The sequence below is a fragment of the Glandiceps talaboti genome, chromosome 18 (genome assembly GCF_964340395.1).
Source record: "Glandiceps talaboti chromosome 18, keGlaTala1.1, whole genome shotgun sequence".
Taxonomy (NCBI): Eukaryota; Metazoa; Hemichordata; class Enteropneusta; family Spengelidae; genus Glandiceps; species Glandiceps talaboti.
In genome coordinates this window covers 3,457,224-3,483,134 of record NC_135566.1, presented here as the reverse complement: position 1 = coordinate 3,483,134, position 25,911 = coordinate 3,457,224, and the positions used below count along the sequence as shown (strand labels likewise).

Below are 25,911 nucleotides of genomic sequence, written 5' to 3'. Positions count from 1 at the left end.
TGAAATCCCGGACTACTTGTAATACTTGTACACTGGACATAATAATCGTACCCAGTCTAGCGTTGGTCGTATTGTCACGTAATCTGTACTTAAAAACACTGAATTAAGAAATCCAAATTGAAATTTTAATGAAGAAAAATGTTCGGATTTCTTAATAACATAATTTATATTCCCTGTACAAAAATGAAACAAATGCACGGTAGCAACTATAGTGATAATTATGGTGGACAGACATAAATAAATTCAAAGTACGAGTGACTGGAAAGACATTACGTAGTGACGGGAATCCCCCTCAAAACACCAGGGTTTTCATAAATCTACTTCAAAGAACTATATTGAGCATCTTTTGGTAAGGAATCAATTCATGTGTTTGATTACGATTTCTGTTTTAAAAAAACCTTCAAATTTGTTAAAAGTATTTAACTTGTTGCTGGGTAATAAATCCCAAAGTACCGCTGTGTGACTTAGGTAGAGTACTCTCTCCGTGTTACAATCAACATTGTACATGCACATTAAAGTAAATGTGTGACTTGTCTATTTAAACAATAAATAACTCGATCTAGATGACAGTAGAGGGAGACGACACATTGGTCTGTCATCGGCCAATCATACCGGTGTAAATTGTCCCAAATTGCACGACCACGTGAATTCCCATATAAAACACCAGTAGACTAGTACTGCCCTCAGCTATGCCCACTTTTCAAGTGTTATGCAAGTGTTTCAATTTATAGAGCAAATGATTTATCATCGTGTTCCATACTCCAGTGACTGTGTTTGTCCAAAATAACCAAGACCGTTATACGGTGTACTTCTGTACGGATTATTCCGGTACTCCGAGATATTCTGTGGGTATGGCGTCGTCCGATGATTTGCCGGCGTTCTCAGGTAACAACTCGAAAGGGGTCCGAAATTACATTGGTTGTCATGGCGATATGGCGTAAAGCCTTGCTCAACACATGAGTTATTTGGGCTAATTTGCATGTTGAGTCCACTGGTGAAATCGCCACTTATTGGCATTGGCGGTGGCTGTTGCATTGGGGCCGTTGAGAAAGATGAAGATGGAGGGCTGGCGTTCAGACGGTGGTTGGTATGGTTACCCATTATTGCTCTCGACGTTGGAGACATGCCAGATATTGTTGATATGTTAGAAGCAATTCTATCTTCTTCTGTTCTGTCTGAAATATGAAGAAATCAAAATGCGGTCAAATTGAAGGAAAAACGTCTTTTCTTTTATCTTTTATTTTGAGGAAAAATACTTGCAGAAAAGTAATCATAGATTTCACTCAATTAAATTGCTTTGATCGAAGTACGTACCCTTGGAAAAATAGAGAAGACGAAGGGGTCTCTTTAAAACTCATACATATCCAAAAGTCTTTGCTAAAAGGCTGGGCAATGCAGTTCAACCGAATCGGGCGAAACAGCATCACACCAACGTCAAGTTTGTGGGTTATCATATTTTTCAATACATATCAAATTTAGCCATATTGTTGATGACCTGTCCAGATGGCTACGTTATTAATTTTGTTATGACAAAAATGTAATTTTGTTTACATTTTAAATGCCTAAGAAAATTAGCCAAGGGGTACAAATATTTCTTATAAATGGTTATCGACGAGAAGGAATAATTATCATTTAATGATTTTAAATATGTTACTGGACTTTTTAATCTAACCACGTGACCTGTTGTTTTCGTACCTTGCTCTTGAGCACCACAGTCTGATCTTTTACGAGCAACGCCGACGATCTGTAATGAACTTGGGCGGTGATGATTGCGTGGTCGTCCGGTGGGTTGGCCGTGGGGTAGAATTTCAACTAAACTGTAAAACAAAACAAAAATAAAAGGCTTTATCATTTTTGGTGACGATCGAGGTTTTTTAGAGACAAAACACAACCTTACACGGTTCAAATCGAATGAAGATATTCATTTTGTTGATTGGTCAAATAATATGATGAAGTCAGCTAGCTGATGATTGGTCAAATAGAATTAAGTCAGTTGATGATTGGTCCACGATAGGTTGCTTTTATCGTGCGGAATACTGGTAGTCGTTACAACACCATGACGTACCATATTTTAGCACTCAACCATTTCCTTTGCTACAATGGAAGGAGTTGTAAAAATTGTCCACAATACACTAATTACGCACGTTGAATGATGCACATATCTCATCGGTCATCTCAAGTGCAAAATGGGAAGCTAAACACAATTATCCACGGTCTAATGGTGTGAAGGTCATGGCTAAAATAGTAATGAATCATTAATGATAGATCACTAATATTTGCTCACAAAGTGGGCGAAATAAAACACTTTCCCAAATCTCAAATTATTACATGAATCGTTTTGAAGGGGTCATTTTTCATAGGTTGTTTTTACACCAAATGGTTGCCATGGTTCCTGAATACAAATTTCACTAAATGTCTCCTTCTACAATAATTTGTAGTAGACAATGATACACCTAGTAGAATTAAACAAAAACTCTTACCAGTCGTCCGGATCGCTGTCTCGGAATCCTTTGGCAAATGGATTACTGGCGATTTTCAATTGTGTTATCTGCAGAGATATAAATTGTATCTCAAGTGTTATAATGGTATGTGGACAGTACGACATGTGGTCTCGTTCGATACATACATCTCGACGAGAGAAAAAAATCCACGAATTTCCCTTATCAGACATTATTTTAAGAAACATCTCGACAATTGCTGAAAACCACCAGTTATAGTGTGATATCAAATTATCTTCAATTAGGAGAAAGTGTTTCCCAAATCTATACGATCATCAAAGGAAAGGATTCAGTTATTACAGTGACTTTCTTTCCCCGGCGTATCTGATTTGTGATTTCCACAAATTATCTCTTCCTCATTTTTATGGGGTTACATTTTATTCGAAGGTAGTTCATGTTTTTCTTTTTCGTCAGAATGAATTAGTGACTGTCGTCAAAAGCTAGACATCGGAACTGTCGTCAAAAACTAGACGAGACGTCTGAATCTCATGAATGTATTATTGTTAACACTACACTAATCAATAAGATTAATGACTCCTTGCAAACTGAAATTAGCTTTATTCATAAAGTTTGCGTATTTTGTGGCAAGCATTGCACTTAAAATCATTAAGATTTGTCCCACTCTCTACTCAGAAAGAACACTATGTTCCTTAAGCGTTGTGAGTATTCGGACTATGACTTAAGTCGGCGCTGCTGTCAACATAAGAGAGCTCCCGTTCACTTTGAGCTGTATTTACACATTAAAAAGTTAGTAAACAAATCAGGGGAGCACACAAAAGCCCGGAACTTTTTGGTGACTTCAAGTAGCTGCAATGAATTTTACTTGTCAGCGATTGATGTGGGTTCTTGATTTTTCTCCATGATTATTTCATTCGATGAATTCAGCCATCAAGTTTTGGAAAGTGACCACTCACTGCTGAGTACCTTGCAAGTAAACAACACCTGTTTGTTGCCAACTGAATAAGAAGCCGATCCTGACAGTTGGCTTGTTTGTTGCCAATGTTTGTAAGTCAGTTCATTCTGAAATGAATGTTATCTCAGAAATCTAAATGGCTGGACACATTCGATATGAACGTAGCCTTAATTGTTCAGTACACTACTTAGAACATAGTGTCATCCGTTGTTTCGTATTCAGCTGTCATTGCCTGTGAGGTTTTACAGAAGTTCTTTTACTGTCCCTATTTGTTCTCTGTCTCGTCATCGTCGTTTGTGATGACTCGCGTGTCATAGCGAGTAGCCTTACTGTCAGAAATAATGATAGTACTTGATCCTGTCTTGGGTTCAGACTAATGGCTCTCCCTTACAGCCTACACGGCAGATGTATTCAAGTACAACCCGGCCTGTCAGCGGCCATTCCTTGACTACCCTTCTTGAGGTTTAACCAGCTGGTTCTCTATTTGAAGATATCTCAAGTTGTATGTGGAAGTATTTCGGAACACAGGTTTTCTATGGTGTGTCCGGCATATAACGGTCAACATTGATGGTAGTATTGTGTCTTGGAACCGAATTGGAAAATTAACTGCCAATGTAAAGTCAATTTTCAACGCTCAATTGAAATGATTAAACACGAAAAAGAGTCTTATCACTACCTAAATCGGAAGTGAAAATTTATCTGAGATCAGATCGAGAGAACTACAGATCTACAGCGAGGGAGCGGTAACAGGCACCGCCTATTTAATTTGGATTAAGAGAGTACAAAACTACACTTGAGACCCACAATGAGAAAAAGTGAATACACGCCTTGCTAATCTTGGCGTCAAATAGCGACTTACTTGGCACACACCTTTCACTGAAGTCTAAACCTCAATTCAAAAGATTGCAAAGAATCAGAAGTAATGGTGAGCCCTCTTGAACGCGTTTGGTAATAATTTGTCTTGGCCTGTTGTTGTCCTACTTCATGTATTTCTATTGTAAGGACAGAAAGTTCCCATTTCAACAACCACTCCAGGATAACAATGTAACCTTGTCAAACGTAATATTCTATTTAACTACAAACTAAACCCTGACTTGAAAACAATCTCCTACTACGATTAAACTTACAACTTTGATTTTTGAAGATCTGTATTTAACTCAATTCAAATATCCGAATTTCTAAAACGGTAAAAATCATAATACTTATCTCTTTTCAATTAAAAAAACATGTGTATGATGAATAACCCTGTTGTATTGGGGTCAAGAGGTCACGAATCACAAAACTCAATGCTGACAGGTTAAAGAGGTTTGTGTACAAGCAGACAAAAATGGCGTCTTTAGTCCGTTTACTTTCTCCTTCTGTCTAAAAACATACTTTGATGTAGTTTTCAATGAAGTAGTCGGGGTAGGTTGTCCAAATGTTTAGAGAGCTTTTCTGGGTGACGTGTTTACAGAATAGTAAACGAGATGGCCCGAACCGAGTTACGCTAACCAAAGTTTTCAGTGGCATTTTGCAGACACATACGTACATGGTGATATTTTCGTGTAAAGTACTTGTGTAACGTTTGATCGGGGTTTAGTAACAAACTTTGATAGAACAAGACAAACCAAACATAATTAAATTGTATGCAAATTACACAGGAGCGATGAGGATCAAAGAACAGATTGGGGGATGGTAGTTTGAAAACATTCCTGGGTATTAAAGAATATCTTCTCGGGGACAATGCGGCGACGACTTGTCTGGACTCAAAGAACAAAATATATCAATACTCTAACAAATTTTCCACTTTCTTTAATATTTTGGGCAAACACGCGATTTATTAACATTTTAAAAATATACTTTGAATGTCAAAGTGTGTAATTGTCAGTTTGTCATATCTTTTGGACGATATTATCAAAATCGTAGTATATTTTAGAAGCATTCCGAGATGAAAAATTTATAACTTTAAAAAAAATAGCAGACAATTATTGTCTGAGGTGAAGTAAGAAAGAAAATGATGTTGGAAAAATGTATTTAAAAAAAAAACATTATTGGAGATCTACTGTCTGTTGCTTTCATGTCAAAGTCATTCATTCTACGTACAGCAGATTCAGAATACAGAGAAACAGACATACGTGTTCACAGGGATGGATAGATAGATAGATAGATAGATAGATAGATATAGATAGGTACACGAAAGACGTACACGTTAGATTGAGACAGACAGACAGAAAGACAGACAGACAGACAGACAGACAGACAGACAGACAGACAGACAGACAGACATGCTGAGGGGGGAGAGAGGGGGATCCGAGAGAAAATGTGTGAGGGGAGAGAGATAGAGAGAGGGAGACTGAGAAAGAGGGAGAGAGAGAGAGGAGAGACATACATACATACATACATACATACATACATACATACATACATACAGACAGACAGACAGACAGACAGACAGACAGACAGACAGACAGACAGACAGACAGACAGACAGACAGGAGGAATTGGACACACAGACACACAGAACGAAATAGGAAGGGGACGAGAAGAGAGAGACACTGGATAAAAGTGAGAGGCACAATGCGTGTCAGAGACAGAGGATAGAGAGAGAGAGGGGGAGGGTTTCGAATATTGCTCAAGATGTCATTTTTGACCACAGCTGTGCAGATCTTGCATTACCATTACCAGTTGACATTCGCCAAGGTGATGGCATCAATTCATTTTGTTTACTCTATGTTTTTATTTTGTTGTGACTGTCGGAGGGTGTCCATGGTTAATAGTATAATGCAGATAACGTATGTTACACCAATGTTGATGTATCAATGCATTATTTAGCGTCATGTTTTTGTGGCAGGGCGTGCAATATATCATTAAAGGTGTCACCTCAACGAGCTTTTTTAATAATGAAATAATAAAACGCTTTATTCAAAGCACTTACAAGTAGAACTAAACTTTCACATAGAGTAGCTATTTCTAGCCAGAATACTAATTTTGGGTGGAATGACCGCGGTCAGTCACTCATGCTGCACGTAATAGAATAATAGCAAGTATGGCTCTATTGGTCCAAAGCTTGCCATAACCCCTGTCACATGACGGTGAAAGATGACAGAACGCAGCAACCTCGGCCACGTGTCGTAGTTTCCATGGGATATATCTCCAGATGTGCATAGATATGAGATAGTGAATTCGGAGACTAAGAGATCCTTATGCCGCTTTATGAGTTTGGTGACCGACAAGTGACAGTCGGCCATGTGATTTTCAAAGTATACGGACAATTGTCATCATAACATCACACCTACACAGAATCAAGCTTTTGTTGGACGTGTTGAGAATTCACAAGAGAATGAACATGACGACAATTTTACACACAATTTAACACTTCTCGCGATATCCGCATACAAATCCACAATAATTGATTTCTCTCGTCAACCTGAAAAACGCAACCCTCAGGATATGACATTAATTGAGTCATTTCAAAAAATCGTTTTAGAACCCAAATCTAATATCGGGTTACTTTTTATTAATCCAATTAATTATTATTTTATTTTTTTGGCTCAAAATCAATTTTATGCCCCTGGAATTACACTTAATAAAAACAAAGGGCATATTACGATGAAACCGAACAATTAATTTGTTGATTAAAATAACAATGGGGTAATCGATCACCCGACTAGAAACCGTATCAAAAAGGATAATTTTACACCACGGCTAAAATATTAAATTTTTGGTTGTCAAAATGACTGATATTTTAATTTTTAGCCTGAACTCCGTGACTTGCCGTTTCGAGGTGTGTTGTAAAAACGTATACATAACATATCCCTTCAACAGTTACCTTTCTGTAGTCCACTTTCAATAAGTGTTCTAGATCCGATTAAAACATGTTTCTTTTCAATATAACGATGCTTTTGAAAAAGTAAAGCCGGATGCGACATTTTTTGATGCGACATGTTAGCTCCTCGACTGTCTAACGCGAGCGATGCTTGTACTTATTTGGGTTCGTTGACCTCACCGTGAAAAAATAGGGCATACCACTTTGAAAGTATTCCGTAGTCATGACACTATGAGTTTTTTTACTTCGTGATTTTTTGCAAAAAATGTTAAGAACATTTTCGGTCATTAAACTCATGTATGTCACCAAGTGTCAGAAAATAACAGAATCGACAGTGTGAGTGTAGCATGATAAGATTGGGGTTATCGAACCCGGGGCTCTTGTTTGATAATACATTGACCATAATATGGTCAGTACTTGATGAACACTGTCCCTTGTTTAATGTGATCGACCACCTCATGAATATTCTGCTTGAGTTGAAATAAAAACTCACTATACGTGAACAAGCATCGCTTATTAGGGCTATCCACTCTTCTAGTACAACATTTGACGACAATAATTTTATTTTAGCCACACGGATGAAAACGCTCATGGTTGCCCTCTAAACACGTTTTTGTTTTGCAAAATATGGTGCAAGTTTTGGGTGACTGCCCTTTATATGATACCAATACATATTTCAAGTTGCTGAACGTATAACACTCTTTATTCGTTTTATTCTCGACAAATTGTTGAGTTATTTGACACTTCTGACCACTATAGAACTATATAGAACAGTGGTCTGAGTTGACACTAAGACACTCACTAAATTAAATACATCTGGCTAGAAAATATTACAACAGTTACTAAAGATTTTGATTCCCTTATACTGCCACTAGAACTTGCAGACAATGATGTCATTTGTTTTGTGACTGCAATAAAAATTTGTTAAACACAAAAAAGATCCTCACTAAAGAGCCAAACGTTGGGCATATTTTGCGATCTTTCCTTTAAACATTTTTTTTCATTGGGCTGAATATTTTCATACATGGTTCTTTTTTGCAGCAAAGCCCTACCCTAGCAGCATTTATGGATGTTTTTTTTATCTACAATGTTTTCAGGCAAGTCCTTCAAGATAAGTCGTACTTCCATTGAATCATTTACTTTCAACTTTTCTCACGATGTCGTCAAAAACTACCACCGAGTACTGATATCTTGATTTCATAAATACAGAATAGGTAATTAAGACAATGTTACAAAATATTAGGAGAGTAAATGATTGTAAACACTGCAATAAACCCCACAAAATCAACAATAATAAACACAATTTTTTTTATGTCTATGTGCCTATCTTCAGAGCATCAGTAATCCATCGAGCCCAATGAACCACCAAGTTTCTCGTAAGGCAAATGGGAAATAAAATGGTTATATCAATTCAATAATACCTAAAATCCGTACGTATATTCGTAGTCTTTCAATAAAAGGCAAACCTTCCGCAAAATCGAAAAAAAAATTCGTTGCGTTTCATATTGAATTCGCAATACTATCGAATGAGAGGTAATCTTTCAATGTACTTAGTCTTCCTGATTTTTTTTAATGCGACGCGTAAGCCCTTATATTCCTGCTTAGGTGAGTGTGGTGTTTCTTAGAGTGTTGGTGTGGTGTTTCTTAGATTCTGAGGTTAATCTTTTAAATACAGCTTCATTTTATGGAAGTAAGTCCGCGATAAATATTTGATAACACTTCACATTATCGAAGTTAAATCTTCGACAACAATTTAATTATTATTTTTCCTTGTCTACGGGCTAAATATAATAAAGTTTTGACTATAATTTCGTACCATACATTTGTAGCAGCAGGATTCGTTTTGCTATAATTTCATACCTGTGAGGAAATAACACTTAGGGATTGATACATTTGTAGCAGCGGGATTCGCATGTTATTTGCCGTAAGAAAACGACAATCTAAACGGCCCCTGTGTATTCCTTGAGGAAATATTGGACCAAGATCCATCGCAATCTCCTTAGTTACTGCACAAATATGATATGACTGAATACGTGGTGAATAAAAATACTTCTTTATAACTTTGAAAGCTATTCAGGAGTATCAAAGTATCATTCCCTTTGTCGAGGTAATCTTTGATGATCATCGGTTCAATCTATATATCGCGGCCAGTATTTATTAATCGTTTGTTCACTTACTATTCAAACTAAACCTTTGATAAGTTTTCACGATATCGAGGTTAATCTTTTAAATACAGTTTCATTTTATCGAAGTAAATCTGTGATAATCCTTCAATCTATCGAAGTAAGTAGCACTTCATATTATGGCAGTTAATCTTCCATAACACTTCAATTTATCGAAGTAAATATTTGATAACTATTCGCTTTTCCGAAACAAATCTTCGATAATCCTTCCCTTTATCGAAGTACCTCTTCGAGAACCGATGATTCATTTTACCGAAGGAACGGTTAATATTTGATAACCATTCACTTCATGGAAGGAAAACTTTTAAATACTATTTCACTTTATCAAAGTAGATATTTATTAACCAGTCACTTCATTGTAGTAAATCTATGATAACCCTTGAGTAAACCTTTGATACCATACATTTCATTGATGTACATATTTGAAAACCCTCAGTTTATTGAAGTAAATCTCGGATACACGTTTACTTTATTTGAGGCAAATCTTTGATGACCATCATTTTATCGAAGTAAATATTTAACAACCCTTCCCTTTATCGAAGTAAATCCAAGATAACCATTCGTTTTATCGAAGTACATATTTAATAACCATTCATTCATCGAAGTTATCCATTTGATAACTCTTCACTTTATCGGAAGTAAATGTTTATTAACTCTTCGCTTTATCAAAGTAAATATCTAATAACTTCACTTTATCAAAGTAAAACCCAGATAACCATTCAATTTATCGAGGTAAATCTCTGATATCAATTAATTGAAACGATGCCATTTTGAGCTCACTGGGCTATATCATGTACATGGGTAGTTAATGTCACATCGATGGCACTCTGCCACTATGTAATTCAGTTTATCGAGGTAAATATCTGATAACCGTTAACTTTATCGAGATAAAAACCGATAAACTTACCCTATGGTTCTGGTAAGCAGTCACTGCCGTAAATTGTGTCTCTCTGAATAAAAACGTTTGAAACTCTTTCTCCAATGCATTCTCTGGATCTTTCCTACCATTCACATGAACCACGTGAAACCTCGGCTGGTAACGATGCATGGAGTTTAGGATTATCTGTAAGACAACAAGTAATAATCAAACCAAACATATCAAAAACAAAGGACAAAAATATTTGTAACAGCAGAATAAGCAACAGTGTACAAGAAACATCGGGGCATAAAAATGGAAACTGTCAGTATGTGATTGTATTGAACACACGTAAGTTGGTGTCATGTACGAAGAGTAATGTAAGACATGTAGTTGGATTATAGGCCATATGATTTCACCAATTCAGGATTACTGTATGCATGACGCTTTTACATATACGCATAGACATAGACTAATACAGATAGAGAGACACACACTCACAGATACAGATATATTATGTATATTATTGTATATATATATATATATATATATATATATATATATATATATATATATATATATATATATATATATATATAGTCAGGCCTCTTGAGTTGATTTGTTTTGTTGAGACCATCTACTTTACATCTATCTATCTATCTATCTATCTATCTATCTATCTATCTATCTATCTATCTATCTATCTATCTATCTATCTATCTATCTATCTATCTATACATATGTATCTTATATGCATATATCTATTATATGTTTGTGTGTATGTGTGCTATTGAATATAGTGAGAGAGAGATAGAGAGTGAGAGAGAGATAGAGAGATAGAGAGAGATATATAGAGGTAGAGAGAGAGTGAGAGAGATAGAGAGATAGATAGATAGAGAGAGCGAGAGTGGGGGGAGAGAGTGAGAGAGAGAGAGATAGAGAGAGAGAGAGCGAGAGAGAGAGAGAGAGAGCGAGAGAGAGAGAGAGAGAGAGAGAGAGAGAGAGAGAGAGAGAGAGAGAGAGAGAGAGAGAGAGAGAGAGAGAGAGAGAGAGAGAGAGAGAGAGAGCGAGATTGACACTTAGACGTTGATGCAGCTTATACGTATTTGTTTCTCTCCCTTTACGTCTTTTGTCTTTAAACTTTTTAAGTATCTATACGAGGTAACTTGAGAAATTTGCAAATACTGTGTGGTCACAAGTGATGACATTTACTGTCTTAATTTTGCGTTTAAGTTGGCTATCCATGAGTCATTGTCGATGTGTGATGTGACACAGATAAGAGCAGGAACGCCGTTGTGCGAGGTCGAATCGGTTACTTGATGCTACGACAACATAGCTGACTTAGATCGTAGTCGGATAAACAGAAACGATACAATGTGCAAAGCTACATTCAAGGTGAACTTACTTTTTAAAGTCACTGATAAGCTGTGGGATTTAAGTCCCAATGACGTAATTAAGTCAGTGGTGACGTAACAAAGTCAGTGATAATACTATTATGCTTTCATAATAATACCATGAATCGCTCCAAAAAGCAAACGAAGGCCTCCATGCAAAAAATCTTAAACCCTTTTATACTCAGTCAAAAAGACTATTAGTTCTCCATTCATCAAATTAAGCAAACATTTCAAGTATGATTACAAATCATTTCTTTAGTTTCTCAATTTATCATTCGTGCGAGTCTTTGTAACTTTTCCTGTAGGCGTGAGTATGTTAGGGTATTCGTCAAGAGGCCGAGGGGTTTACGAGAACATAATCCAATAAAAATCCTCGTAACATTTGATGTATACTACTAGAAGCAAGAGTTTGATTTTTTGTGGCTATTAAGTGAATTTGAAAGTATATATCTATATTACCAACACATTTAAAGTGTTTGATGTTATGTTCGCTTGAAATGTTATCTGGCTTTTATTTGTACAAGACTCGAATGATACTAGTATTGCTAGTATATTCCCCTTCATGTCTACGGCATTGGTTGACACCAGCGCGATCGTTCTACGCCTCTATTGCGGTTTGATTTTTTTTAGTATAATGACTTCATCTCCGAAATATTGTTAAACATCCGTCTCATATCGCACATTGATGAATGTTGCTCCAAACTTTTGTCAGTATCAACCAGAAATCAATGCCAGCCAATAAAAGTGAGGCAATTCGTCGTTTTCCTGTGAATTGTAAGATAATACTTAGTTTAGAATTTCGATGTAAGACTTTCAGAATGAAAGATATAATAATTAGAAACAGTAAAGTTGTTTTTGTGAATAATATAAAGTATCTGTATCTAAAATCTGTGGTAAATGTGTGTCTTCAAAGTTTATGGCAGTGCCTCAGATCAATATTGTGAAGAAAAAGGGCATACTATATTTTACTTACAACTAGAGTATAAGTATGCTGATGGGTTCTGAACTGTGTATCGTCGACGGTGTTCCCCGTAAAAAAATTGATATGTGGTGTTTGCTGTCTTAAAATGCTATTGCATTTATTATTTAAGAATTCTGTCGGTTTTAACTTATTGCGATATAGTGTATAATTTCATAAGAAAAATGCCAAAGGAATAGAATCATGGCTTGTCATAGTTGACCTTTCTATATATCTTGCAATAACAAATTTATTGCAGTTACTATGGACTAATATTTATAATAGTTCCCTGTACACAGTAAGAACATATAACGAAAATCCGGTGCATTTTCCGGTGCTTGTTGTTTGATTTTTAAATTGAGTAACATCAAATGTAGATATTTCCACTGGTAAGGTTGGCGATTCCTATATTTTCATACCATTAAAGTTGTACTTAAAAACTGAAAATATACACATTAAATAATATATACTATTGTATTAAATATAACCCAAAGGTTTTTCATATTTTATATAATGTTATTCCAGAGATCCCGAGAACAGACACTAGAAACAACAGCATGATTGTGAATGCCAAGTTTCTAATGTAAAAAAATAAACAATATGATCGCCTCTAGCATAATCGTTCATTGGTTTACCTCAGACCACCAGGTGGTCTGAGGTTTTCAGTATAAGTAAACTACTAAGAGTCGAATCACTTTAATATATACGAACAGTTTTCATCTCTTCGTATTATTAATAATCGCCTAAATATTAAATTTTTTTGCATACTAATGCCAGCGCTCAATTATTATGTTTGTATTCTTAGGACAGATTTCTGTGACTGATGAAGTACAGCAAAAAGAAAGTACAGCGACATAATTGTTAATAGTTTCCAAACCTTTGTCCACGGTTTCAGGTCATTTTCTATTTATTGAAAGGTTAATAATTAAGCCAGAAAACCTAGTGTATAGTTTACGAATATTTTGTTAGGAACTGATTTTTTTTTATGTCATTCGTTTCTGCACATCAAGGTTACTATACAAGGATCCGACTTTGTCATCGGATGATGTCGGGTTAAAGGTCCGAAATATCTTGTTTAATTGTCTGTCCAAAACCCCAAGTGTATTCTATGAATATTCTTACGAACTGTGAATTTTCTTTAGAGTTCATGTGACAATCTATTTTCAACATGTATATTTGTTTCTGAATTCGTAGTCATCCATGTTAAAAAGTAAATCAAATACAGGGCGATTTTATTCAAATATCTTATGCAGCAAATATTGGAAATTTGTCATATTTGATATTAAAATTATGCGAGGTCCACTCCCAATATCATTTCCCATCATTTTGATCCCGTTGTACATGTCTATATTGTGTACAGCTACACACACTCAAGTTTACCTATCAGTGATTTCATGTACTTGAGAGTGTGGCAATCGCTGTTAATGCAAACAGACTAACATTACACTTCAGAATATGAACAACATCGAGAGTAAGTCATTACATGTAACAAAATTCTTCAGTTCTTCAGAAGTTCTCTGGTTACAGCTATTGAGGACAGAATGTTCGACTATTTCCCACTTCATTCGCAAACCAAGCCCCCCGTCCCCCTCCCCCGAAAGTACGACTGAATCGATTGTATCAGTTTAAAGTTTAATACGTTAGCCCCATCCCTCCCTCTACCCGTCGCTCCAAGGCCTTGTCAAGCTATAAGCAACTTCGTTTTTATCAAATTTATTCAAAAGTTGGATCTTCACGCAAAAAAAATTGAAATTATTTTCAAGCCCTGTGGACCACAGAACTCCTCATAATAGTGTACAGTAGATGATGAGAGGCGTACACATCAAACATTATCACTTGGAGAATAAAATCCGACATTTTAACGAAGGAGAGAAAGTGATATTTTCAATGGTTTCGTTGAATTGATCGTCAAAACGAAGTGAATAGTAATGACAGCATTATCAACTATACGTTTACAAATATAGTACAATAGTATTCGCAATGTAGAGATAAACATAATCAAACATTGAATTTCCTCGTTTAAATCATTAATTTGCTTGTTTTTATTTTGTTTTTTCTGGTTGTAAGTTTGATTTGTTTGTACTGAGAGTGGTAACCATTATATCCAAGCACTGTGAGATAAGAAATTTTGGTATTATGTAAAGTTCGTTTGTGTTCTTATCTAGTAGCTGTGTATCATATTGTACGACTATTCCTAAAACAATGCAATATATGTAGTAGCCATGACCGTATACTCTATCTTCTTGCTATTGCGACTTCTGGAAATCACCTCTCTCACTCAAAGTAACATTAGTGGGCAACAAAGAACAGCTGTCCTGTTTGTAAAATAGCATTCAAGCGAGTAGAGACGATTTCGACTGTGTCCACATCACCACATATAACGGTCAGAGTCACGGCTAATGTTTGCATCGTAAATACAGATGACGAAATCATAGCAACAAAAAACGGGGACCCCACAGAAAGAACTTGGCAGAAAAACGTTGATACCGAAAACATGGGAACAAACTTTTATATTTCACACTAGAAAAATAAACAGTAAGAGAGCACAGAAACTTTAGAGAGTCGAATTGCAGTACACGGTATCATGCACTTTTTGGCATTGTTTTTCCTTTTAATGACTATTAATCATAAAGAAGCAACACTCACATGTCCATTGTCGTCCAGTAAATTGTTGGTGAGTTTTAGTTTATCGAAAGAGACGATTTGTTTCATCCATATTGAACCTCTAGCCGGTGAGTCTGGATGGACGTGAATACGGCCCGGCATTTCAGGATCTCCCTGCCCAGCAACCAACCAACTAGAGCTGTGGAAGGCGTAACGATACCTCTTGTTGTCGACCTTTAAAAACAATAACAACGTAAACCGTGATAATTTGACCATTCTTGATATATTTGCAATATGAAGGAAAAGGATGTAATAACATGTCACCATAACATATCTTTATGTAGCAGTATATGTCAAGTTGAAATAAAAAAAACAGAGTTTGCGTCTGTAACTATCTATAGCGTAGGTACCAATGTGTCCTAAGCTCATATCAAAGTAAAACCACTTCTGCGAATAGCTTTCTTTTCGTTTGCATAAGTAGTTTTATACACTGTATTTATCTAAAAATATTACACGAATTAAAAACAGACATACATCGATTTTGGCAACTTTAACAAACTTTTCTGACATTCTAGAAATGTTCCTTGAAATTTCGAAAGCACGTTTTTGGTGGATACATATATGAAATATGGGTGATTCATTTTATCTAGCTAAAATCTTAAATGTGTCCTTTAAATAAAAAGTTAGAATTCGTCTTATTTTAGTGTGTTTCTCTCAAAATGAAAATATTTTTTGCCACAATTGTTTTTCGTATTTTATGGAGATAGCATACAAATAATGAAAAGGGGCAAGGTAACTTGTGATTATTAGTTCAGCGATAAGCCAATGTTGAATGCCCGTGCAAATATGACCCTTTACAATAAATAGTTTAAACCATTGATATAATCTAACAATACCAATCCATTTGCATTGGTTCAGATTTACAATTCACCTTCCCTATACCAACATGGCAAATATCAAACCCCAGTCACTGAATGTAGACAGGCTTGCATAACCGGGCAATCCTTAAAGATGTATGGAACAACTGCAAGGAAGTGTGTTTGAGGATTGGTCGTCTCGATTTCAAAAGTCAAACTTTCAAGTACCACATTAGCTTTAATATCTGCCATATTTTTACTACAATATCGTATGATATTGTTCGTTGGCAAACAACCCTACCCCCAATTCCTCATCCGGTACCCTACCCCCATTACTTATATATGTACATACTTACTGGTACAAAGTCCATCATAAGTATGTATTCAGCCATGGGGTCCATTCCCCGCAGTTTCACTTGAAAAGTTGGAAACATTCGTCTGCAAAAAAAAGGTAAACGAAAACTTAAAAGTTAAGTTCATTTGCGATCATAATAATAACGGCAGTCTCTTTTTAACTTTTAGTGACATCGCTCCAACATTTTGTGACAACTCTATAAATGTAATACTGCGTGACGAACATGACGAAGGACAATACTTAGGTATAGTATACGAAAATGGTCTCTGTCAGCCTTTCCAAACTGGTCGCTGTACTTAGACATTTCGATCTCAGTTCACATACATGTACATACCGACCAGGGTTCAACTTGACAACTCCCCTACTATAAGTTGTCGATGTCCACGGAAGCGTAAAGTCGCGCATAAATCATGGCATTTTAAGAGTTAATCTAACAACTGAGTGTTAAATGCGTAAGATATTTAAGATCGTTTAGCTATATCATCAATAATTATTTGAACATCGTGGTTTAGGTGGAGAGGGTTTCCTCCTCGTTGTTAGAATGTGACAAACATCATTGGATCACTCAGCACGACCAACGATGTGACGAAAGTTATTATCACTTCCTCACAGTGGAAAAGTTTACACAGGACAGGCCAGCCAGTAGATGTGAATCGATATACAGAGAGAAGAGGCATCCACAGCTAAGTAATGGCATAAACAGACGGAGGCCAGTGAGAGATGACACTTAACATGCAATAATGCCAAGATGAATGGGATCTAAGCAATTAACTGCAGATTCTAAAACAAACTGGTGGTCGCAACCTTAACGGCGGTCATAATATCAGTCATTTTATGTCTCACAATTCATGCTCACGATATAGTCCTAGACAGAACAAACGAGTTTGCTTTGAACAAGATACAAAAATAGACATATTGAAAAGTATAACTCTTCGTGTTACTACTCTTTGAATGATTGTACAGTGGTCAACGGGCAGGTGATGATGAACTATAATATGGCCGCATAAAAGAACCCATAAGGTATTTTCATGTCAATATAATTTAAATACGTGTTTGCTATATGCAAACAATTACAAACTGCAAGATTTGGAAATTCGCTTTATTTATTTTCATAAAATGTTTGAACTAGGTTTTGAATTGTGGCATGGTGAACAACAAGTAAGCGTGGATGTACAACACATGCTAGTATATGAGTATGTCGAGTCTCGGATACAGCGGACGATGTATCCGAGCCATCTGGACATGTGTGTAAAACTTAAGGCTGAAGCGAGTTTCTTTTTTAATACGAGTAATTAGAGCTTTGGTATTTGAGTAGTATAGATCTAATGAATTAGGGAAGTTTTTTGTTGTTGTGTTTTTCGATGTAACGAAACACGTTCCATGATAAGGAATGTGACATGCCGATCCCAACTCAGTGTTTACTTGGAGTACAAGTTGCCAATAGTGGAAGGGGTAAGAGTAATTCACGGCATTGCCTTCCACCCGTCAAAAAGTTCAGACTATGACTCATCGCACATGAAAAACACAACTATTTGCTTTTTATGCTTTTAAGAATTACTCGGTTCCGTTTGACAAGCATCAAAAACAACACATTACTGAGCCCCTCTCATCTTGCAAACACACCAGACTATCAAACATGTTCAACCATGCACTTCAGTTTCAAAATGGCTGCCACCCTCACTGTATATGTGTTGTTCAATTTTAAAACTGTGTAAGGGAAACTGTTAAGAAAAATAATTGACAAAATTTTGGTGGTAAGGGTATATTTATGTCACAAAAACTGCAAAAAGGGTGTTATGATGTCATAATCCTAAACTAAACCAACGTTCACTAAACACAATGTGCGAAAGGATGGTTCACATTTCAGTGACCAGACGACACTCATAGAACACTGTGTCACCAAAAACACTGATAGTATAGTTTACATAGAATTCCAGTTATAGAATTCACTGATGGAAAAATAATATCTGATAGCAACCGTGTTCTCCTACTAAACATCAAAAGTACACGAGTGTAGTAATATTTTCTGATTTTTTTTATGTATGAAGAGTAACACAGTGAAATGGTGCCAACCTCATATTTTATTATTTTTATGTTTATTCCAACGAAAGTTCGGTGATAAAATGTGTTGTCAGTTGGATTGTTTTACATGCCAATTAAATATGTTTTATAGCTATCTGGTGGTTTACTGGTGGATATGGCTGTCCTCAAATGGATGACTCCATTGATTTGTTTTATATAGACTTCCCCTAAATATCATTCAAAAGGGATACTTTTATTTGAAAGTTATTTCAGGATGCTACCCAAAGACGCACATTGGTGTTAACAATCACACGTGCAGTCTATGTACTTCCTGATTCATTTCACAAAAATGTGTATACGAAATCTCTTGTACGGTCAAGTTTAATTCCGTCTGTTCATGCATGTGTACAATAGTAACAAATACAAGCAAGAGACCACGATAAGGCATGGAACACGCATTGACCAGCAAAACGGTGTAGTCGTCTTTTACTGTGTGTTTTTATTGGTAGTAACAGACTGTCTACCACGTCCTCACTACTTGCGATCGACTTGATTTACGACGACGAAACTCACCCTTGATTGACTGATGAAATCCTTGAAGAGAGAGAAGATAGGTGTCATTTGGGAGGGAACGCAGACAGTAATTGTTATTTAGTTGGTTTGCTACGGAAGCCCCCCAACCAGTACTAACGCCATTAAATCGCCACTCTATACTGTGACAGAGTACTGGCATATGCAGGATGTGAAAAACCATCACGCCAAAACTAAAGATAGCTACATTCAATGTAGTTAACTTTAGTTGACGTCGATGTTTGGATTTTTTAAACTACACTTCGCGTTTGCATTTGTGTCACCGTCTCAGTTTTAAATGGCACATGGACGAGATCCCATTTATTGTTCATAACAAGTCTGGAGCGGTTGTATGACAGAACGTGAAGCGCAGAATGGTACAACTTGTTTTTGCTGGTTTTTTGCGGGAGGCCCGGGGTCGGGGTGTGGATGGTTGGTTAATATAAGTAATGACTATTGCAATACTCAACATAGTTTATATTATTGTACAATAACCGTAATGCGTTAATCTCCATTGAATGAAAACTCATGAATGAATACATCCCATCATTACGGTCCCAATATCTGTAATATTTGCCTGCCTACAGGAAACAACAACAGCCAAATGTAGAAACCAAAATAACCGTGAATCAAAGCATTTTTACAGGTAATTTTGCGTAAATGTGTTGGTATACAAATAAACTGGTACGAGCGGTGAAAGACAAAAGAAAATGGCGTGTGGTCAGTCAGTGAAGGCGGCGTAAGTTCCCGTGACGAATTCTACCTTGCGGTCACCGTCCCATGTTTAATCTTTCTCTAGTACTCCTCATCCAAGCATAAGAATAAAGTCGACAAAACCCGACGTTACTCGATATTTTAACCCAACAAAATTCTTTGAACTTTTTCTTCTGAACTTGCACTTTGACCTGTAGATGTCAACAAGCCATGTCTTATGTGGACATCATCGCCGAATATAACACAGAGAATTATCACGATATATATGTTGCTAAATTCCACAATGTTCAAATATTAATGTTTTAAAGTGTTTTTACTGTATAAACCATCTAAACGAAGATAATCAAAGATTTACAACCAAGCGTTTAGCTTTGTAGACATAAAATTAATTTTATAAAAATTGACATTTTTATGACCTGTTTACTGCCGAGTAAATAGAAATGTATAAAGTTTGAGCTTTGACACAGTCGCCATTAATATGTATTAAAATATGATGGACGGCATTGTCTACTAAAAACCAACCCGACAAACTTTGTCCTACAGGCAACAATTTTAGTCGGGGCATGTAAATACTAAGTTCGCGTCACCAGACAAGTGTCCACATATGTAGAACCCTAGATGAGTTTTGTGCTAGTGTGTCGGCCTGGTTGAGTTTTGGTTTTCACTGGGTAGGAGAGAATGCCTCCCGGAGTCTGACGTGTGCAAATGGGCCAATAAAGTAAACTGAATATCAAAGTTTATTCATCAATTTCGAGTTCGCAAAATTTTAAAAATGAAGCTTATATGAAAAAGATAACTTTTGGTGAAAATTTTGGTATTAGAATCAACACGATTTGTCCTGGGCTCTGGGTAGTGTTCACAGTATTATAAAGCAAACACTGCATTGGTTCCACGACGAGTATTTTGTCAAACAAACCTAGGCCATTACATTTGGAACTGGGGTTTAAGAATTCGCGGGCGAAGGTCAAATAGAATAAGCACAGTTTTGGAGTTGACCATTGTAAAGATACGTTATTACATTCAGTTGGGCAAGGTGACCCCCTGTACTACGTACACCGTTCAGTACTAGTTCAGATAATCTCGACAACTATACGTACACCGTTCTTTGTATCACCGTGCAAGGTAGAGTAAAATGCTCATGCATTCACAAACTTAAAACGGGGCAACTCGAGTGATTACGACGAAATGGGATATGTTTCAGTGAGATTACGTTGCATTTGTAAAGACAAAAACTGCATTCTATCAAACGCATGGTTTAGATTCTTAGGGCCGACAAATGAAAGCATAAGCTCCCAAACAATTTCCTACCACTTTTCTCCAAATAAGCGTTTATTTATGCAATTTTCACGAGTTGAAGTAAAATTAAATTGAACACACAACAAAAAATCCCAGTATCGGTTATTTTTAGGGAAACTGGAGGACATTACGAACGGCAATTTTACTAAAATCGAATTTGGAAGAACATAATTACGCGGTTCCACTGTGAACAATAGGAAAGTTGGCATAACACGACTGAGGTATTGAGTCACAAGGTAGTGTTATTTTGAACCAGGGTTGAGACCATGAAACGGTCAAAATACCAACTGAGTTGAGAATGTCCACGAACGGGTCAATTTATACCTGCGTGACCTGGTGTCTACGGATTACATCTCGGTGTCTATCCTACTATTTTTTATCGTTGGTTTTTGTTGTGGATGTCAATGGAATGTTTGTTTAGAGTTACCTTTTACGACTTGTACACACTGTGGCACCGATTAGCGACGTCAACATAGGGCCATAATTCACCGGCAACTTGTAAATGTCATATTGTTGTCATTATACCGTCTTTGACACATCCTTGCTAATATTCGTACCCGATAGAGACGTTTACACACTGAGTAAAATTATTTACACGGAGATTTGTGACTTTTGACCAGTCTTTCTATAAAATTGCCTTTCTATTATTGCTGTTGACCTCTATGTGTCCACACCGAGGCAAGAAAACCATTGTGAGTACACTTAGAGAAAATCAACTCATACTATTTTACTACAATTTTCTACTTACAATGTAATTGAAAAAAAAACTGCAGTACAAAAATATTTGCCTTTCTCTTTTGGGCGTAGGGGTTATTTTAAAAAACGAAAACGCATTAGGCAATATACGAACATTTTTATCACTATTTTCTAACAGACCACGACTTGATTAAAATATTCTTTATTTTGTACACAATGAAAACCACATATCAAATTGTGAATTTTTAATCTACGCCAAATCTACATACTTTCCTGTTACATCGCATGTACTCGGTATGTCGTGTGTCACGCATACCCCTGTCGTGCGCAAACGGTCGTTATCGTTCTGAGAACCAATGCCCGAACATTGCAATGCTTTTAGATACGATCTCTTTCAGAAATATAGGAAAATCGGCGAATCGACCGAATTGCACCATGCATTTGTTACCAATCCACAATATTTAACAAATAAACGTATTCTGTTTCATAAACTGTCTAAATTTATCTTGAAAAGTAATATAAAGTGAGAAATGTTACTGGTACATATTGAATGAAAGTATCCTATTCACTAATATGTATGTAAAATAATCAATTCTATAAAAAGTTGGAAATACGATAACCTGCAGATAAATGTATAACCCTCAATACATAGTTAAGGATTTTTACTTTGAAAATATACCAAAAGAAATTGCCTTCTGACAAAAAAAATTGTTGGAAAACAATATTTTTCTTCCGAATCTTTTTTTTTCAAGAGTGTACTTACTCCACTAGTGTTTGTATATCACATATCACTGTGCATTTATTGTTTGGAATGCAAAATCAAACACAAAACTCACCTGCCGCTTTTTGTAACAATCATCTCCGTTCCAAGCGAGTGGAATTCATCCCATAGTGCCTTCATTTCGAGCTGCACTTCAACGTACCGAACTTTGTCGCTCAACGGTCTCGTATCGATTTTCGTTTTACTGAGTATATCTTTCTCGGCGTCACCGTCATCGTGGCCATCGAGGTTGTCACCGGAGTCCTCTCTCTCCCTCCGTTCATCATTTTGGGGACTGTTCACGAATTTATCGGAGGAATTTTCGGTGTAACTTTCCTCGCTTTCCGAACCACATTTACCATTGTGATCTGAAGTCACAAAACAGAAACTAACATGACATGACACTCTATACTATGAACATCACATTATACATTTAAAGTCAATATGGGGAAAGTTTACCCAAAAAAGTGAAGAATTTGTGATCACTGATGTTGTGTGTATACTTTTTAGTTTCAAATCTCAATCCCTTTCTAAATTAAATAACTAAACACCATATAGCACTCTATAAACATTTCCGTTTTGGACTTTTTAAAAAGAGGTGAAAATAAAATGTATACATTCGATAATCTTTGCACCTTATGACTGTGTCCAAATGCTATTATGGTCAGTTCCAAGTTTGTTTAGGGTGGTCATTCAGCCATGCACGTGTTATTTCACGGAATTCGTGTCAACGAGAACTGCACAGTCTCTGTACAAAAGGGCCGCTCTACCTCTGTGAGTACCTGCGTAGGACACATGTGGAGTCAGCCGGCCTGTCGAAAACCAACTCCGGTGATCCCGAGTCAGACGATATCAGCTCAGTACAGGGTCACCTCACCACCGTTGTATGTGTGCGTATATATGATGCTAGGTCGACGTTTGTGTTTTTTGTAAATCTTTCTACGGGACTCTTGAGTTCACAATAAGCTTTACACTTACAAGAAACAACAGCTTAAAGTACTGAACCATTCACAACTAACCTTCCATGCCTTTGTTAGCTACTAACACCGGCGTAGTAGTTCCCCACGAGTCGTCGGCCGAGTCTTCGTTAAAAGAGCCACTGGACTTGCTGGTACCGTTACACAGAGGAGAATCGTTGAGTGCACGTCGCGAAGCTGGTGAGATGAGAGATGCAATACTGAAAGCGTTTGCCCGTGGAGACAAGGGGTTGGATGGATCCAGACTATGCACGTCCATACCGCTGTCTAACTACGACAGATTTGGAAATGAAAACAAGTCAGCAGCCACTTGAGTTAGGGGCTTTTCTATGACAGAGTCGCGCCGTTACGATGTAGTCAAGTAGATTCCAACACGGTGTAGAACAACTCGGACCGATGGGGCTATATAACCGCTATAAGTGTTAGCTCAGCAAACATAAGTCCAGGCAAACCAAACACCTTTTAACCATTGTTCGGCGGATACAAAGTAATATCTCGCAATCTCATTGTGTGGGAAAGAAGACGTAAGGAAAACAAGAGGCGAGATTTGGAAACTCATGGCCTTCCCAGTTCAGTAAACATTAAGGGATGGCACGGGCTGTGATTGGTAGTTGAGGGGGCTTGTCCGACCATGCTCATTAAGTACACATGTCAATCAGCGTCTTATTGGCGAACAATCAATTCAGCCACTGACACTAATCACACGTACTAAAGCTTATACATAAAATTAGCCAATCAGCGTTGTTCTTACACTACAAGTTCAGATGTCAAAAGTCAGCGCACTCCATGGCACTAGGTTATCTCAAGTCGCCGTCGTTGATGTTTATCATTTTCATAATTCTGTCATTCAAGCGAAAAAAGTAGTCTCTATGGCATATTGCGCTGACTTAATTCACTGAAAAAGAGGTCTTTATATAAAGTTTTCCCTCGTAAATTTACACCGTAGCGAACAACTCGTTTAATTAATTACTCGACATCATACACAACTACGTATTATTACTATTCAACAGACTTCAGTGCAGAAGAAGAACAAACTTCGATTTGGTTCATGAATTTAAAACCCCGATTGCAAACATTAAATAATTTGACAATTGTCGGAATTTAGTACTTCTTATGAATGTTCTTCTGTGTCCTTATACCCTCAATACAATATACGGCAAGGCTTACAGACGAAACTAATACCATCCTATACGTAATTATTGAAGAGAAGAAGACAATGTTGTTTCAATGCTCTTTGACTTGAAATTTGACGGTTACAGTATTTGAAGATCTTTGAACGATTTGGTCATCAAATAGTTAATTATTAATCAACGAAGTCCAGCTGCGAATATGGTTATGATTATAATTATGATTATTTATCACCAAATGACAGCGATATCGACATCAAATATGATCACAGGAAGTGACAGGACATTTCTGTCACGCCGGACGACCGTTTCACTGAAGGACTACCAATAAATACGATGTATGAGCTAAACTTAATATATCCCGAAGCTTCGGTATGTATTTACGTGATGGGAACAGAAACAGAAATCAGTTTGGGATGAAGCTGATGAGATAAAGCCATGAGCTGAGAGACTTATCACAAACCGGCATAGTAAAACACGTGCTATGTATGTGATGGTGTCATCAACTACTGGGGAAAGCTGATAAAGGGATGCTATTTATTGCCTTCCTTTTAATGTTCTCTATGAAGCTATATGTAAGTTTGATTAGTCGAATACTATAACATTTACTTAACTTCCACGAGTTCATCATTTTATAGACGAAGAGAATTCAGTTCAGACTTAGTCAAATTGATTAAATGTAATGAACGTGTGTTATATGCAGCTTATGGAGTATCATGTCCAATATGCTATTGGTTATTATGAAGACGTAGACATGTAGAGATACAGTACACATATTCTCATGTGACACGAGAGAGAGAGAGAGAGAGAGAGAGAGAGAGAGAGAGAGAGAGAGAGAGAGAGAGAGAGAGAGAGAGAGAGAGAGAGAGAGAGAGAGAGAGAGAGAGAGAGAGAGAGAGATGACAAACAGTAAAAAGCGAAGAAGGAGAAAAAGAGAAACAGGGACAGACAGGGAGAGAAAGAGACAGGGTGAAACAATCAGACATGGTGACATACAAATAGGGAAGAGGACAAAATCAGTGGTTTGTACGGGTCCATCGCTATGAAAATCAAACGATGGCAAACCACGCAATGCCTATGCAATGGGGATGTCACTCGCCATTGATAAGATCCCTCTGTACGTGTGCTATCACTGTGTATGTCATTAAGATTACAGAAATAAAAAAAACTGTGAAGATGTCAATAAAGAAATCAGTTGGTAGCTAACATAATGATTCACTTTGCACTTAATCAATTAAAGAACTGTTATGAAGAGACAGATTTACGACTATGGACTGCTAAAACCAAACAATTACGAATACTGTGCTTTAAAACACTTACACTCTT

At 36.7% G+C, this 25,911-nt stretch overlaps 1 protein-coding gene across 2 annotated transcripts; it reads right to left on the bottom strand.

Annotated features, from left to right (window-relative positions):
- LOC144449139 (T-box transcription factor TBX20-like) lies at positions 1 to 23,958 on the bottom strand. 2 transcript variants are annotated; one of them, XM_078139605.1, is made up of 9 exons: positions 23,501 to 23,958; positions 22,880 to 22,885; positions 22,558 to 22,849; positions 16,425 to 16,506; positions 15,254 to 15,445; positions 10,307 to 10,462; positions 2,481 to 2,548; positions 1,696 to 1,817; positions 1 to 1,175 (listed from the first exon to the last, which is right to left on the bottom strand). In XM_078139605.1, the coding sequence occupies exons 1-9, from the start codon at positions 23,715 to 23,717 to the stop codon at positions 745 to 747; spliced, it is 1,566 nt and encodes a 521-aa protein (XP_077995731.1). In that variant the 5' UTR covers positions 23,718 to 23,958; the 3' UTR covers positions 1 to 744. The 2 variants fall into 2 exon arrangements, with proteins under 2 accessions (XP_077995731.1, XP_077995730.1); XM_078139604.1 differs by lacking the exon at positions 22,880 to 22,885.
- Positions 23,959 to 25,911: the final 1,953 nt, after the last annotated feature.

Coding starts and splice junctions, on each gene's coding strand:
- LOC144449139 (XM_078139605.1), bottom strand. CDS start 23,717: ATGGACGTGCATAGTCTGGATCCATCCAACCCCTTGTCTCCACGGGCA. Junction 10,463..15,253: donor TACTGGACGACAATGGACAT/GTGAGTGTTGCT, acceptor GTTGTCTTACAG/ATAATCCTAAACTCCATGCA. Junction 2,549..10,306: donor CTGCTTACCAGAACCATAGG/GTAAGTTTATCG, acceptor ATATCTCTGCAG/ATAACACAATTGAAAATCGC.